This window comes from Sorghum bicolor, chromosome 5, assembly GCF_000003195.3.
Source record: "Sorghum bicolor cultivar BTx623 chromosome 5, Sorghum_bicolor_NCBIv3, whole genome shotgun sequence".
In the NCBI taxonomy this organism is placed as follows: domain Eukaryota; kingdom Viridiplantae; phylum Streptophyta; class Magnoliopsida; order Poales; family Poaceae; genus Sorghum; species Sorghum bicolor.
Window position 1 is genome coordinate 566,294 of NC_012874.2, and position 17,976 is coordinate 584,269.

At 42.3% G+C, this 17,976-nt stretch overlaps 2 protein-coding genes across 2 annotated transcripts; one reads left to right on the forward strand and one right to left on the reverse strand.

The window, feature by feature from the left end:
• LOC8079979 (RING-H2 finger protein ATL74) lies at positions 7,217–8,051 on the reverse strand. Its single transcript, XM_002450067.2, has one exon. It carries the CDS (start codon positions 8,049–8,051, stop codon positions 7,359–7,361), a length of 693 nt encoding a protein of 230 aa, XP_002450112.2. The 3' UTR covers positions 7,217–7,358.
• Positions 8,622–11,096, forward strand: LOC110436027. Its single transcript, XM_021462196.1, has 2 exons — positions 8,622–9,205; positions 10,759–11,096. Exons 1-2 carry the CDS (start codon positions 8,892–8,894, stop codon positions 10,760–10,762), a joined length of 318 nt encoding a protein of 105 aa, XP_021317871.1. The 5' UTR covers positions 8,622–8,891; the 3' UTR covers positions 10,763–11,096.

Consider the following 17,976-nt stretch of genomic DNA (forward strand, 5'->3'; position numbering starts at 1 on the left):
TCCTATTTTGTTCTTAAAATATGGGTGTGACAGAACTCCCCTGGCTTTCCAACCAGATGGAACCAGACCATGACAAAGCCTCCACAGGTAAACTGGTGTGGCATTGAACTCATCTTTCCACATTTGCCACTTACTCAGTTCCATCCTTCCTATTTCTCTACATATAAGAGTAACACACAGTGCTACATTTACCAGTACATAGTGTGCCTTCGGATCAACAAACCATGCATGCTTCCTCACATGGTTGACCACAGGGTGCCCACCGTCAGTCAACCAACGACACCATAGATCTCCTTGATATTTCAGTGAGCACGGTTCTTGTTCTTCATTCATTCCTATTTACACTACCGTACCATTTCTAGTCAAAACTTCCTTTTGTTATCATAGACACCTCCCACCAAGGGCTGATCCTCAGTGAACGCCCCTTAAAGAAACCACTGCTGGGTAAATCCATATGCTGCCAAACCTTAATCCTCCAACATGTCTCTACACATACAGTTATAATAACAAGTTGTTCCATCTTTTCATAACCAGGTTGCCTTCCCATCTACAGCAACTGATGAAGAGGCACATAACTACTGTTATGTTTTTTTTTAACTGAATAGGCCACATAAAAAAAGATTGGAAACAAAGGCAAAAAGAAGGGATCGAGAGAACAGACTATATATGTTTTATATCCCTTTACAGAACACGTATGTTATACTCCAGTTTTTTTTACATGTGTTTATTTTTTCTTTTCCACCTATACACTATGAAGAAACTGAAATTGAAACGTCCATTAACAGCCAAAAAAACAGCCCTAAATTATCACTGGGCAACCAGTCCAAGAAGGAAGATGATACATATATATATCAGGTACATATTTGCAAAACACGGTTTTTCTCTGTAACGGTTGCCTTTTGTGTTATAAAATAATGCAAGCCAAAGCTTGTGGGCTCCGGGGCATAAGACAAAACGCGGGAACCACAAATGTCACTAACAACATTAGCACAGTTTGATCAGGTATAGATATGCTTACACAATGGCCCAGTCACTTTGATCAGGTATAGTTGTTATTTCACCTGTTGTTATGACTGTATCTTAGACTCCTACCTACATATATCCTACATACTTCTAAATTAATATCATGCTTTCCTTAAAAAAAAGGGTCCCATAAAGCTAGCATCTCTTAATGCCCAAACAAATCAACTTCCACTTACTCTCTTACAAGAAACCAACACCCCTTGCTCACTAATCACCCGATAATTAGATCAACATTCATCTCACCAAACATTGCTAACAATATATCATTCCTTTTTTCCACGGCAGGCTGCGCACTGCATCCCTATTTTGCAAGGATAAAGGTTCATACCTCCAAGATTCTCAAACTATATCCGCTACGCTGGTGTTATAAACGTCTTTTCCTGTCCGTGCCTGCTACCCCTAGCAAATCTTGCTCCTGATGGTGGAACACACACTATATTCTTGTATATTAGATGCTACCTGTGCTTATCATCGCAAGGGCATCTATATGTAGTCGTCAAGCTACGTAGGCAACGTAGAACACTAATGTGCAAAGCTGCCTTGTGGGCGCATGGCATGGACACACATACCAGATTAGTCTCTATCGGATGCTTACACGCTTATGATGCATCATGTAAGTGTGCGGCGTACCTTAGTTGTATAAACCACCACACCGTATGTACCATATGGATTGTGTCTATAAATCTGCAAATGTTCAGTGCGGATTCCACTAGTTTGTTAGAACAATGGGGAGACCGGGACACACGACAAATTTACACAGTTGTATGGACAACCGCGACTCGGTAGGGATGATATAGAATATGTAATTATCATTACTTTTTACGCTGCAGTTTGTGTGCCCTAGCTCTATCCCTTCCCTCACTACAGTACTCTTCCCGTCTGCATAATATATATAATTCGGAATCACCACAGACTTCCTAGAAAACAAATAAAAGAATGACAAAAGCTAAATGGAAACATATATATATGCTATAGCGCAATCAGCTGCAAATATTTTAGATTTATTTTTGCAACTGCAAATCAAGTGGCAATGCAATGCGTGTTAAACAAAATTCCGGAAGTAGTAACAAGAGCAACTAGCTAGCAGGAACAAGCTAATTAATTAAGCTAAGAGAAAAAACCTGCACCAGGTGCTCGTTGGCCGTCGTCGCGATTTGTAGCGCCAGGTGTTGCTCGTTGGTCGCCATTTGTAGCAGGAAGTAGTAGTGAGCGGCCAGTCAAGATCGATTTGAGGAGAGATATAGACCAGCAAGGGATAGCTAGCTACAGGAGCTTTGGTGCCAGCTTATGCCACGAGATCGAGATGGTTAGTACAAACAAGTTGAGGTCCAGTCCCGGCCCGATACACACACACACACACACACACACACACACACACACACACACACACACACACACACACACACACACACACACACACACACACACAAAGTCACCCTCCTTTCGCAAACATGCACGCACTAGACGTGCACCAAATCAAGTGATCGAAGCGTAACTGCAAACACGCACCAGACATATACACGTCGATCGATGACAAAAGCTAAGATTAGAATTTGAGATACGAATGCACGCACGCACGCGTCTGGTGCCCGGCCGTATGCAGTGCTTGTGTGCATGGTAGGCAGAGGCAGGCAGCAAGTTAAGTAGCTAGGAGCACGATATACTCAGAAGAGGAGATTCTCATCAGCACCAATCACACATGCATCTGGTACGTGTTGCGCTGCTGCATCATATAGCTAGCCTAGCTAACGGAACATGAGCACGTCAAAGTGTCACAAAACCTGGTCCAGGAATAATTCAATTCACGCCAACGCCAAGCAAAAAGATTCTCCGAAGTATTGAGAAAAAAACATCTTAAAATTCTCACGAATATTATACACATCCGGTCATCACATACCATACATATATTTTTAAATGGAGTATATTTGATATATAAATTTATTTTGAACGAAGTAGAAAATGTTCAAAAACTATTATATTGTCTTATCCACATTAGACATAGTGAACTAAAGAAGATGTTAGAATTTAAGTATGTTTCAATATCATTTAAGCAACCACCATTTGTAGTTGCTATGAGGAAGCGGCTTGGCCAGCCGTCTGTACTACAAATCAGTGATTTGTCCCACTATACGATGGCCTAAAATTAACGTCACACGGGGTCATCAAAATAGCATTAGAAGGTCGACCATTAAAGATTAGTAACGTTAGGTCGGTTGTTATCTCGTTCTCGTAATAGATAGTTGATTGTTGTTGTTGTTTTGCTTAAAAAATATAATTAACGATCATATGTCTCTGAAACTGCCTTTATCGACCCACTGGACGACGCTTAAGATAGGTTGTTTTAGTTTGAGCCTTTTGAGGTTCTATATGTGTGACCATTGTGACTCCTTCCTGGTTTCTACGGTAGTGAATTTTGCCTAAGACCACTTATATATATTTTATAGTAGAAGAATTGTCCTTTTTGTCACACTACTCAGTTTCTTCCTGATCTTTATCATGCTACCTGTAGTGTGTTGACTATTTAGTTATATCGTCTGAGGTGTCGCTGAGCTGCATGCCGTCACCAAATTTACAATAAACAAGTGGGGTTTCTTTTTATTAGAGTTGTTGCCTATTTATCTTAGGTTTGTTAACATAGTCATGGCTCTTTCTTTTGTTTGCAGTTCCCTGAAACATAACAGTACAGCTCATCCCTCTCTGTCATCACCGTCGTCGTCGATGCAGCAAAGGGCGTTGCCGCCGCCGCCGCCACGGGCGACTGAGCCGCCCCCGTTGCAATCTTCACGGGTGGTTTATCGTCCGCCACTGCCACAGGCGACTTCACCACTGCCGCCACAACTTTTACAGTCGGCTCATCTCCCTCCGCGATCATCGCCACAGGAGCCTTCTACAGCCCAAATCCAATGACCCTAACCCCATCGCCGGCCGTAGATGGTGTACATGGCAAGGACCACTCATTCCCTATTGCCTCCCTTGACGCTGCAGCCGAGACCTCGGCACGGCACCTAATGGCGCTACCACTACCACTGCATATGGATTTAGGCGGAGGCCTCGACTGCTCCACCCGCGTCGCCCCAAGGTCCTGGTGCATGTGGATTTGGAAGGTGAGGGCCTAGGAAGAGCCAGATCTAGGCGGAGGACAGGAGAAGAGATGGTCGGAGCAGGAGGAGAATGCGACGCGGCGGCGGCACCTCCTGGACGAACGACGGGGGCGGCGCCTCCTGGACTCGTGAGTGCGGCGCGTGGTAGACTGGTAGGGTTTGGGTTCGGGGTGGAGTGAGGAGGAGAAGTGACTGAGTGGGGGAAAACCCTATTGGGCTAATGGGCCATACACATTTCATAGTATGTTTATTATGGGCCATACACATTTCGGGTAATTAGGGTTATTTCGGTTAACCGAGGCATGGAACCGAAATGACCTTATCTAATTCGGTTCCTGAGATGCTGGAACCTAACAGGGGACCGAAACCGATCGGTTCGGGTATTTCGGTTTCAGTCTCGGGTAATTCGGTTTGGTTCTCGGGTTTCGGTTTTTCGCGCCCAGAGTGAGTACCGGCGGAAAAGAACTAAGTTGCGGTAGTGATTGGCAATACTCAACAACAAAACACTAGCCCGATGATTAGAACTCTTGAGTCCTTTGATGAAAGAGATTCAAGGTTCAATTCCTAGGATCAATAATAAATTTTTGCACATTTTAACTAGACATGTTGGATGCTTCATCAGCACCATGTTGGATGTTTCATCTGTGACCAAACCAAGTTGTTCGTCACAGATTCACAACTGAGTTGCCACATTGCTCTGTGACGTCTAATCGTCACGGTTGTATCATCCTTGGCATAGACAATGTAATTCTGTGATGATTTCTGAAAAGGTCACCAAAAAACGTCATGTAAAGCACCATTTCTTGTAGTGATAGGTTTAGTTTGCTATAATCTTACCTTGATTTTTGGAGAATAGATGTAGGTCAGCAGATGTTCATATCATGAATTATATATTGTAACTGTATAGTGAAAAGCATCAGTCATACCAATCATCAGGCCCTCATTTTCAGGCCGATTCTGGTGACAAATGCTTCATCTCCTCTTCCCTCTGCTTTTCATTAAGTGGCTTTCCCGATCGAGATTTTGCTTCTGTAGTTTCTGCCAGAGTAGCAGCAACTAGAGGACCCTTTATATCCTTGGGGATAGTTATAATTGAGGCTGATGCTTTAAGCTGAGCCAGCTCTTCCTCATCCTGTTGAGCAATGGCTTGTTCTCGCTTCTCCACGCCAAAGACCTGCCTTACTTTAGGTGCTATGAAACCATTGCCCCAGTAGAAAACAATGTACTCCTTGTTCCTTGACAAGAGCACTCCTGTCAATTTCTGCAAGTGTTCTGTTACAGGACTCAAAACATATAATAAACAGTCAAATCCTAGGAGATAATGAGAGAACGTTCAGAGATGCTCTCTCTTATAACTAAGAATTATACGGATGAGGGTGATCTGTTGTTAGAAAGAAAAGAAAACAATAACTTGTCAATCTGTGCTCCTGTTTGTATATTCGGCTCATGACACTGAAATGATCGATGTCATTGGCTTCTCGAATTTACCTATTTTATATTTTTATTTGCTCTCATCATCTCTGAGATCCTATGTCCTTTGAACTATATATTAGGAGATCTCATATATTTGCTAGGCATTTTGTTTATTTCATCAGCTAAAGCTACAAATATATAACTTAGATTTTTACTGCATCTCCTGTTATTTTGTCCTACAGCTCAAATGAATACATACTGAAACTGAGCATGTCTATTAATATGTAAACTGATGTATATTGAACCAACTGCATGTTGTCTAAAACTTAATTTTGTACAAGGAAGAACCATAAATGTCCGTTGTTTGTTGGTCTTCCTGTAACTTAATTTTTATGATGTTCTTTGCAGGTGTTAGTGTTACAACAGGTTGAGTGATTTCCAGTTGCAGTCGATGATTTGGTTATGGAAGAGGATCAAGCATGAAGTTCACAGCTCTTGTGACAAATTGGTCACAATTGCACTTCAACGGTTGCTGAATTTTTGGCTATATATTCTATACGCGTGTTCACATGCAAGTATATATGTAAATAAATTTGTCAAAGGGAATAAATCCATGAATCTGTCCTAGTGCCCCCTTTGTTCTAAGTAACTTATTTTTACCTCATACTGTAATAATAGAACTTTTATTTTTACCTCATACTGTAATAGAACTTTTCCGACCCTTTTGTACATGACTTAGTTCAGTATAGAGAATAGTGAAATGTACTAGTGAAATTAGGTGGTTCAACGACGGCATAAGCAAGGTTCCTCTTCTTTATTTATATTTTAGTGCAAAATAGTCTAAAAATATATGAAGCAAGCTGATTATGTTATATATGTTATCTAGGGCATTGCGATTGTACTCAGCCTTTGATAACTACTTGTGATTGGATGGTAGGTTCAATCATCCCTCTACTAGATATTAGCACCGAACTGATCGCACAAGGTAGGATACTCGGGGCATGCTCAAAATGTTATGGCTCGCAAAGGATATGGGTGAAAAATGGCTCACTATCATATTATTAGTAGTAGCTAGAATGCGAGATACACAATAATCAAGGTTTGATTAAATTGATGAACCTTAATATTAGCTTGTTGCGATCAGGGTTCAAAATTTCGGCGAAATTTCGCGAATTTCGGTAATTTCGGTGGTGGCCGAAAGAAAAATCCGAAATTTTATTATATACTGATACATGTGCTATATAACTTTAGACTCATATTTTCTGTTGTTTATATTGCATATTCTTCTATTCAATAGATGTGTAATCATAAATCATATTGATACTTGTTTAGATCTAATTTTTTTAAAAATAAAAGCATACTTCATGTGCTAGTCTCTAAAAAAATTTCGGCGAAATTTCGGCCGAATTTCGCGAAATTCGGTAATTTCGGTGGTGGCCGAAATTTTTGCGATAACGAAATTAAAAACCTTGGTTGCGATCAACACAGACAGCAGTTCCAAGATGAACGAACTTGCTTGTCTGCATCACAACACCTACTTTGATCAAAACTGGGCGGGCTCAAATTAAAGGATAACACTAATTAACCAGGCAGCAAGAGAAAGTAACAACGAGACAAATTAATGGCAACACTGAACAAAACAAACAACAGCGTACGTACGTACAATATATATTGAGTTATTGACACACACTGCTATTTAGAAGAATTATAAATCATCGTTCACTTGATGTCCTCCGCTGACAAGATATTTATATGCAATGCAAATTAAAGAGAAATTAAGAAACACCGACACCTGCCAGCGGAGGGTTCCCTACTAGCTAGCTACTTCCGCCATCGTCCGAGGAAGTAGCGCACGGTGGCACTGATCATGGCGAGCGCCATGGTGGTCATCGACAGGGCGGCCAGGATGACGAAGGCCACGTGTCTGGAGCAGTCGCCGGCGCCGGAGTATGGTTCCCGCCGGTTGGTGGTCTCATCAGGCTGCGGCGCGGCGGCGGCTGCTCCGGTGGCAACAGCGGCCGGGGCGCGGCACGTCGGGCAGGACGAGCGGCGGCCCCCCGCGAGCAAGCGCTCGATGCAGCTCGCGTGGAAGCTGTGGCGGCAGGCAGGCATGACTCGGACGGCGTCCCCGTCCGCAAACTCGGTGAGGCAGATGGTGCACTCCGACTCCGCCGCGGCGCCCGCCAGATTGGTGCTCGCCGCGGAGTAAACCAGGGCAGGCGGCGGCGGCGGCGGGGCGGGCGCCTCCACGGCCGGCATCTCCCGGTCGGTGATGTTGGCGCGACCACGTCGAGCTCGGCGGCTGCGACCAACGAGGTAGCGCACGGCGGCTTTGAGCGCCAGAGCGAGCGCCAGCATGGTCAGCAGCGCGAACAGGATGACGGCCACGAGTTTGGCGTAGTCGCCGACGACGCTCCTGGCGGCCGTTCCGGCGTCAGTGTGGTGGCTGCTGTTGGGCTGGCCATGCTGATGGTCGCGCTCTTGCTCGGCCTGTCCCGGAGGCGCCATCGCCATGTGCATGCCCACGACTTGCACACACGTACACCGGCCGTGCGGAAATTAAATAGAGAGAGAGCGCGCTAGCTGCAGCTTCTATATATGCTGTAGATGGGCAATAGCAACTTCGGCGTGTCAACCTTTCTGTCGGAGTTTGTTAGAGTACCTAAGGGTCGTAATAATACATATATATATATATATAGGTCGGAGAGAGCGCATAAGCGCAACTCTACTTGATATACTTAATGCTCGATCAGGAGTATATATATGTATTTGAGGCCCGTACACCTCATTAAGTTGATTGTGAGTTGCATGCTAGGGCAGTCCCAATGCTAATTAATGAGCAGTTTCTATCTTCATTAAAATTAGCTTGACAGCTCATTATTTTGCTGATGTGGCACAACAATTAATGAAGAAAGAGAGAGGAAAATCAAAGAAATCGTTTCTACATCACGGAACCGCTTCTTCCCTCGCAACGAGGCACATGGACGCGATCCGCTGCGCCGCCACCGCTGTGAACGCGCGCGCGTCCCGCCATCGCTCCCGCTCGCCTCGCTCTTCCTGCGTCCGCGCTCGCTCTTCCCGCCATCGCTCCCGCTCGCCTCGCTCTTCCCGCGCCCGCGCACACTCCCTGCTCACGCGCGCGCCTGGCCATGGCACTCCCGCGCTGCCCCTGCCGCCGCCGCCTGGAGCTCGTTTTCGCGCGCATATCCCGCCGTCGCCTCGCCATTCTCCCGCCTCCTCGCCAATCTTCCTCGCAGTACCCCACACCGGCCCAGCCTCAAATAGCTCCGTCCCCAAGGATCCCAATTGCAAACCCTAGAATCTTCCCCCCAATCCATCCCTAATCTGGTCGACATGAATCCTCTTCGGGCGCCGTCCTCAAGTTCCAGGCGAGGGAGGGGTGCTCCGGCCGCCCAGGCTACCCGAGCTGATAGGGTCCCTGCTGGTACCGTCGCCGGAGCTGATGCAGTCCCTGCTGGTACCGTTGCCGGAGCTGATGCGGTCCCTGCTGGTGCCGCCGCCCCCACCGGCTATCGCGCCTCCCTGGCTGCTGCTGCAGCATCTCGCCCTGCCTCTGCTGCTGATGGATCCACTGCAACATGGAGTCTTCAAGCCGCTGGTTTACCTGAGTGGTGGAGAAATTCGTCTCCGATGGGCTCCAGTGAAGGGTATGTGCTGCCATTCTGCTATTTCTTAGTTCAGTTTTCAGATGTCTGATTGCCTGCTGGGCCATAGTATGAACTAGAAACTACGCGCGGCGTTGCCGCGTGCCTACCTGTGTTACCAGCCTGTGATGCGAGTCCATCCGAAAATAATTGGTGTGTTACCTAGCCTGTTTTTGGTGGACTGGCCCGTGATTATGCCTCAATATGAAAATAATCAGGTTCCGTTAAGAAATATGAAAATAATTAGTGTGTGCTGCCGTGCGGCTCCCGTTGGATGAACCCACTCATGGATGTTTGTCAGTTGTCACATTTGAAATGGGTTGATGATGCCTTTTTTGTGGCACAGATGCTGCTAAGTTGTGAATGCCGTGCTTTTCTTAAACCAAGCCTACTCCATTTCATTTCTGAAACTACTAAGTATAGTGCTTGGAGTACCACTACTCAAGGTTTTCTTTTTCGGTAGGAAAATTTTTTCGGCACATGCCGATAAATAAGAAATTTCGGACATTTCGGAAATTTCGGATGAAATTTAAATAAATTCAAATTGATTTTTTTAAAAAATTTGACATCATTTTACTAAAAAAGCTTTCTAATATATCACTCATCACAAATTTATATAATATTAACGAAATAACACAATATATTATTGCGATAGTATAGCGGGCTGACGGTGGACGAGCTGCATATGCTAGTGTCACGGAATATGTAAGTGAGAAAATTAAATAATTTTGAAGAAATTTAGGGCTTTGATAAGACTAGAAGATATGGTGGGTCATTTTATTGTTGTTTGGAGTAATTTTGAAGTGAAACATGAATTTAACCGAAAAATTTGACCGATACAAAAAAAAATTCGGACCTCACTGAAAAATGCGAAATTTCGGAAATTTCGGCGAAATTTCGCCGAAAAAGAAAACCCTGGCACTACTCCATTTCATTTCTGAAACTGCTAAGTATAGTGCCTGGAGTAGTAGTTTGGTCAATTACTCTATTTTTCATGGTGAAGAACGACATATCCACCATGTTATTCTGCTGGAGTTCAGGTGTAATGGTCTACTCAAAACACCAAAACTGTACGAGTAATGGGTTGGACATGGACTGACAGGTTCAACTTCGATAACCGGTGGCTGCACCCGTGGCAACTGTCTGCCCATCTTGGGATGGCGGATCACTTCACCAATTTCTTTGACAACAGATTACAGTATCTCTCCCAAGCAAACTTTTTTGTTTAGTTTCATCAGGATCTCCATTGGAATTCCAGTAAACTGCTGCAACGGAGTTTGGACACTCCACAGTTGTTTGTCTACCAACTTGCAAAGGTTCAGTGCCTTTTTGGCTAGTTGAGCCCGTCCCCTCTTCAAAATAATCTCAAAAAGTGCTAGTAAAAAACGACCAGCACGCTGCATTACAGAAGGGAGGGAAACATAAGTATGCAGAGTTCAAAACTGGTTTGCTACATCTTAGACTCTTAGTACTACATGCCCTCTGCAGAGATTATTGACCAATGCAAGCTGAATAATAATTGGTGAAATTCATTTGTTTGCTATTTTGTCCTGCAGATGATGGTTTCTGATGGCTTCTGGAGTTTGTGTTGACTTGCTGGAGTGCTGCATGACCTGGTTTCTGGAGTTTGCTTCTGGAGTGCTGCATGGCCTGTTTCAAATGTGGCTTTTGGGCTATTGTTTCTCAAATATATATGCTATCTGTTATCTTTATTCCTAGACTATTGTACTCTTGAGCGTTATGTTTGCTGGAACCATAGATGGTCATACGATGCCATCAATTATATGTTTGCTGTAATCGTTAAGAATAGCTTGTGTTCTTGTCTGCTGGAACCATATATGTGATTCTGAAAATATATGTGGCAACATGTGCCGTACAGAGCTAGTGCCACAACTGATCCATCTCATGATCCATCTCATTTTAATGCATCATTTAATTTATCCCTTCAATGAATATGGTTATGGAAACTATGGATTGGAAAGGATAGTTTCTATAGACATTAATTAGTCTTGGACTTTGCAACTAGAAACCATCCATTGGGACTGCCCTTATATCATCCAAACCATGAATATATATGGAGATACATGTCAAAAAGATGCATCGCCTTTAAAGCAAAGAAAGGAAATTACACTAATGACGATCACTACTGAAAATCGACTCTTTGACGAGTGCAATTTTTCAGACACTCGACAAAGGAGGTCTTTGTCGAGTGCAAAAAAAAATGTACAGTGCATGCGTGGTTTAGTTGAACTGGCTGGCGGATCCGGTTGGGCTAGGGCTCCCAATAGTTATTAGAAGCCCTATGCTTTCAATTTTTATGGTTTAGGCTGCTCCTATTTCGCTCAACGCTACAACTGGTATCGCTTTTGCTTTCTTGTCCTCTGGCTATTAAGATGTTTCAGTTCTCCAGGTTGTCTCTTGCCTGCTCATGCATGGACTGAACACGTAATTCAAAAGGTTCATCTATTTTGGAATCTCAAGATCTATGCTTATTTTCAACTCCCCGAAGCATTTTGTCCCTTGATACGCCCTTACTCGTCTCTGGGTGCCTAGGTATCTTTTTTTTCAAAAGACAGCAAAAGCTTTGCCGAATTTTTATTAGACAAAAAAAAGAAATAAAAGGTTTATTAAAAAAGACAGCTCGAGTCATGCTCGCTACCTTAACCAACGGGTTAGCTACTCTACCCTGTACACTTAAGAAAAACATGACAGAAAATTGAATAATTGGGAGAAGGAAAACTATGTGCTTGGTTTGCCCGGTGGAGTTTGTTGTTGTTGTTCGGTATTGTTCCACATCTTCTTTGCATAAGAAAGCTACTTCCTTCGACTGCAGCCTCTTGTTTTGAATGGCTTCAATGGCGCTTGGAACAAACTAGAATTGCCTTGTGATAGCCAAGATCGAGAACTTTTTGTCACATCCACAGCAGTAACAATCGGAGATACTAAATTTGCCAAGTTCTGGTCTTCTACTTGGGCACAAGGGCAAACACTCAAAAAATTAGCCCCGACGCTCTTCAAAAAAGCTAAAAGAACAATTATTATGGTGCACCAACTGTTGCAGAATAATAAGTGGATTGAGCATATCAGCCTAGTGCTATCAACGGCCAAACATCAAGAGTTTGTATTGTTGTGGAATTATGTTCAATAGGTACAATTAGATGAGAGCAGAGAAGATAGTATAGTTTGGTGATGGGCAGTGGATGGGGAATATACTACAAAACGCGCCTACCAAGTTCAATTCTAAGGGACCTTAGGCAAGCTGAAAATCACACCCATTTGGAAAGCAAAGGTTAAAGCCAAATGCAGGTTCTCTTTGCATGGACATTATTACATAAAAAGATCTTAACGACAAACAATTTGAAAAAGCGGTACTGACCGAATGATCCAATTTGTAAACTATGCAATATTAAACCTGAAACACTCGTGCAAGGACTGTGACTTCACCAAACAAGCATAAACCTTTCTAAGATGGTGGCTTGGTTTATTGGTCATTGATAACATCAGAATCAATGGATCGCTACACAACTATTGGCGTAGATGTCGGCTGCCAAGTATCCACTGCAAGCCCTTGTCAGGTGCCTAGGTATCCACTATACAAGGCTTTTCTCTTTTGAACCTCGCCATTAACGATAATGCTATGTGTGTGTCTCTCTATATATTTTCTTTTTTTGTGAAACCCAGTTTAGAGAGAGAGTGTGTGCGCGCGCGCGCTAGCTAGCTGGGTAGCTGTGGTCACACTCGCACAGGATATCAACGATCACGATGATGGGATGCAGCGGTTGTAATTGCCGCGCGCACGCCCCCGGCGCGGCGCCTAGCTAGCTAGCATGCGTCACAGCTATCGCTCGACGATCGGTGGTGACCACACCCAAGACAGGTACGCGTGCGTGCGTTTGTGCATGCTCTGCTCCAGCTCCGGCGCGCAGCAGCATTATTATAGTATGTTGGTTCTCCATAGTGTCGTGTGCATTTGCATGCTCAAAGGTGTACTTCCTCCGTACATGTTTTAGTTAACGGTCTGTAACGTTCTGGCCACATAAAGTTCCTGTTGGATCTGTTTACTCCTGCCTCTTCGCTGCCCACGCACACTGTTCACCGCTAGGTATCGAACCTGCGACCCAATACTCTAGGGTCTTTGCACTAGCCAGCCCAATTGATTTATTTTTTTTTATTAGGACATATATGAAAAACTAACATCTAATTAATTACTCTTTGATTAACACAATCATGTCCTAAATCACTATACCACAACCTTTAAACAGCGATGGAGAATCCGTTGCTGAAAGGGGTGTACACCAATGGACAGTCCGTTGCTAAAGGCTATAGCGACGGACCGCTGCCGTTGCTATTGAAGCCGTCGTTGTATGTATACAACGACGGACATCGTATTTAGCAACGGACAGTTCGACGGTCCAATTTTTAGCAACACATAGCCTGTTAGAGCTTTTAGCAACGGACTATTCATCGCAATATGAACTTTTAGCAACAGACAGTCCATCGATCTTAATTAAATAGGTAAAAAAAATAAACCACATGTATTTAAAACTGGAGTAAACATTCAGAACCAATACAATATTGAATCACATACACAAATGGACACATTAATCATACTATCATTCATCCATATCAAATGAGAACATATAATCATGCCATTCATCTATATCCAACTATTACATTATATTTTAGAAAGGATAAATGTCATGTGTACAAATATACACCTACAGTAAGTAACAAGAGCTGGGTATCCACTGAAGTTGTGAACAATGCCTTGGATAAACAACTAGGGCATATAAACCTGCATGCAATTTCCTTTTTATGATGGCAGCTGCAAATTTTCAGTTCATGATAGCAGCTGCATATTCATTCTGGTCAATTTTCCAAAGGCCTTTCAACCTGTAACAGTTGCTGAGAATTAACAAACCAAGGCACAAGAAAGATCACATAAATATATTTGTATGACATGTAATATGAAATGTACAGAAATATGTATACATGGGCAAGCCTTTATCAAACCGAGCAGTATGGTTTCTTCCTATCAGTCCATAAATTTCTACTGAACAATGGATGACTCTAGATTTAGATTACATTTTGATTCAAGAATATTAAACTTGCAACACTTGTAGTTAAGCAACAACTTGCTGATTTGGAAGACATTAAAGTGCTTAGTTCTGATAATTTTTTGATGAGGGTTTAAAGTCTGAATATTAGACAACCCTCAAAAAAACAACTATAGATTGCGCATGCTCATCACCTATTGCAGATTTTTTTGTGCAATGAGCACATGTTTTTTTCTGGGAACTGCATTCTTCTATTTTAATCATGTACACAAGAAGACTGTAGTTAGGTTCACTGTTTGAGGTTCAGGAGCAAGTATAGAAATAGGGAAAATATTCACATGAACACATGTCAATCTGTCAGAGCTATTGCCTATAAAGTCAAACTACTTCAGCTAGGGAAAAAAATAGAACTTACTTTACTTGTATAGATATGGATGCTCAGGTCTCAGCTGCATCCTTGTAACACCCTAAAATTTGCTCCTTTCAAAATAGATAAAAATTGATTTAGTTTTGTATTTGAGTGCTCATGAAAATACGGGAAAAAATAAATATGCTCCTTGTTCGGCATATCTTTATCTTTTTCTACAATCAAATTCTTTGTTTTCAGCCTATGCGTTAATTCTGAGTTTTCCAAAATCTTTTCTTTATAACCCAAATCACTCCGTTCAGTTCCTCATCTGTCAATCAATCTCTAAAACTTACCGGAAATTATTTCAGCATTTTTCTAGAACTTGTTTCTACTTTTCCGTGAGCATAATCTAATTTTTAGATGCTGCAGATTATCTCATCATGGGTTCCAAATACTTTATTTTGGTTCCTCATGCTCCATAATATCTCTAGTAAATTTCTCCGAATTTTTGGATCTTTTGAAGTATTTTCCTTGGCTTAAATAATAATTATAGGTTTTCTAGAATTAATTTTATACCTGAGATTAAATATTTCGAAAATAATTTAATCTTGCGATCCTAATCCACCTCAGCTAGAAGAAAACCCGGTTTGTTCTCCATCTCCCGCATGCTGTACCAAACACCGAGGGCTCCAAGTCGACTTAGCCAAACATTATTTAATTTCAGGTGTCAAGCTATATGTATATATATGTATATATACGTGTATAAGGACAACCATCCACCATGACGTCTTGACGCCGCCGTATTGTTTCCCAAACCCTAACACTCCACCGCCGTATGCAACTTTGCGTCATCTCTGCTGGTGGAGTTCGATGGCCGGGTTATCGCGCCTAAACATATATGAGGCGAGCTTGGAGGAGATTGTCGACGTACGTGAAACACCTCTCCATCCAATCGACGAGAACGTTAGTGCTAATTGCACCTCGGCCGCCAGAGTGGTGATCTGTTCATAACATCCCCTGCATCTACATCGAGTTTATAGGAGGCAGCCATCACCACTACAAATTCTGTCAGATCGTCGCCCATGTCATATGCTCCAAACCACCATCTTTGGTTTGCATGCGAATCTGCCGATGAGAAGACTATATCGTGGACTCTACATGTAGATTCATGTCGTCCCTCATCCTTTTGTGTCATGTTTATATGCTAGTTGTTTCCCTAACTGCTTTGTATCCAATCCATCTGCCGCAGTTGCCGACTATGTGTGGCGCCGCCTGCCAACATACCAACATGCAGTAGTTGTGTCGGCCTTCTCTGGTCACCATGGCCATGCTCCAACCCTCGCGCCCGAGACGGTGAAGAAGCCAGCATCGTCAGCCAAGCCCCGGGCGGAGGTTGCGAAATTTGAGACGCTTTCCACCGTAGGTAAGTCCAAGCATCCCCACCGCCATTGCTCACAATGACCTCGCTCGCCAATCAACTAGCAGAGCAGCCGTGCGTGTCCAATTTTGCTTTTGCTAGCCTGATGACATCATACTGACATGGTGATGACATAGATGAGTTTAGTTGCCGTTTTTCTATAGAAAAATAAAATCTAGAAATACAAAGAAAATACACTAGATTGTTTAGGTCATATAATCTCCGTTTTAACTCCGTTTTGATCCATTAAAGTTGTGTTAGACTCAGCAATGTAATCTACGTGTTTTTCATGTCACATATTTTCTATATGTTGCTAAATATTTAATTGGTTAATATACTTGTAGATCAGTTTTATAATTAAAAATAATATAGGTTTCACATGTTGGTCCTTTGTAATTATATGACCATGAATTTAGCTAATAGTATTTGAACATGTTTTAATTATATTTTGCTTAGACAATCACGATATATACCATAAACTTGTTTTAGTGCTCACATGTTACATAATTTTATAAGTTAAAGTTTAACTGGCATAAACGATATAAAATTATGTATGAATAACATATGATCATCTCCAACATGTATCATGTATAATTTGAATAGATGTTCTCACATATTCTTTAAAAAGTTAAAGTTTACTTTGATTAAAATGATGCTTGCATGCCTATATTTAAAATATGATTATCGATTATATAATGGATATATTCATAAATAAAATATAATAAGTTCTACTTTGTTTTTAAAATTAAAATATAATTTGACTAATTTGAATTAGTAGGTTACACATGATTTTTCTTAAATAAAATAAATTAAGATCATAGTTGTCTCTTTTAAATTATCCAAAACTTCATGTAGTCATTTCTTTATGATGATAGTTTTGGTTGCGGCGTTTCTCGTAACCTTAGCATCGAGCTGTAACGTTTAGTGCGCTCTGTTTTAAAGCTTTTCTTTTGATTGGTGTGTTGTTCTTAGTTTCTTTTATTTGTTGTTTGTATGTTTACCTTCGTGTGGTGCTTGCTACGAGTAGACGAGAACGGTTTATGGGCGCTGAAGATCAGAAGATGATAACCAAAAGCTGATGGTGTGAGAATTGAGCAAGTGTTTAAGGCAAGTATAACTTGGGATCATCCTTGTTACCTATTCACTTATAATTACACATATATCATATGCATGTGTTCACCTTGACAACCCTAGTGAAATCATAGTTGCTTGCTATCTTGAATTCCTTGATACCTATTTGGATATGCATTTGGGTAGTTTTTGCTAGTGCTTGATTATTAATCCATGATCTTGTAACAAGAATATTTGGATATACAATAAACAATAAAATAAGCTTTCTAACAACTTGAATATAAAGGGTGGAAAGAACTATGGCTTTTGCTAGATTGATCTTGACCCTCCGTAAGGACTTATCCCTTGGCAAAAGTTGGGACAACTCGTACAACCATGAGGGCTATATGGCTCTGGCTTTAGCTCAGTATGAATACCTTTTCTAGCTTGTTAGAGGTTACCCGAAAGGGCGCTAGAGGGGCTGAACCGACACGGGTATAGTGCGAGCCCCTGTCCCTATGTGTATAGGCTGCGCGTCATTGTGCCATTCGGAAGGGGGGTATCTATATCTGCTCGCGAAGGAAACCTTGCGGCCCTAACATGTTAGACGAACTTTTGAAAGGCTTCATAATGATCCCTGCCGACCTTCCTTGGTAGTGGGTTAAGATGCTGATCACCTCGGGCGAAAGGGTAAATCACGACTCATGGGTAAAGATGTACAACCTCTGCAGAGTGTTAAATCTGGTATACTAGCCGTGCCCACGGATACGGGCGGCCCGGAAAACTGACGGAATAGATGGACACTAATGAACATGATTAATGATGATAAATGATGGTTTATTATGTTGTTTATATGTGTTATTCTTAATTCTTGTATACATTGATCATGTGGTTATGGATT

Excerpts from the sequence above, each read along its gene's own strand:
- LOC8079979 (XM_002450067.2), bottom strand. The coding sequence starts at position 8,051 with ATGGCGATGGCGCCTCCGGGACAGGCCGAGCAAGAGCGCGACCATCAG.
- LOC110436027 (XM_021462196.1), top strand. The coding sequence starts at position 8,892 with ATGAATCCTCTTCGGGCGCCGTCCTCAAGTTCCAGGCGAGGGAGGGGT.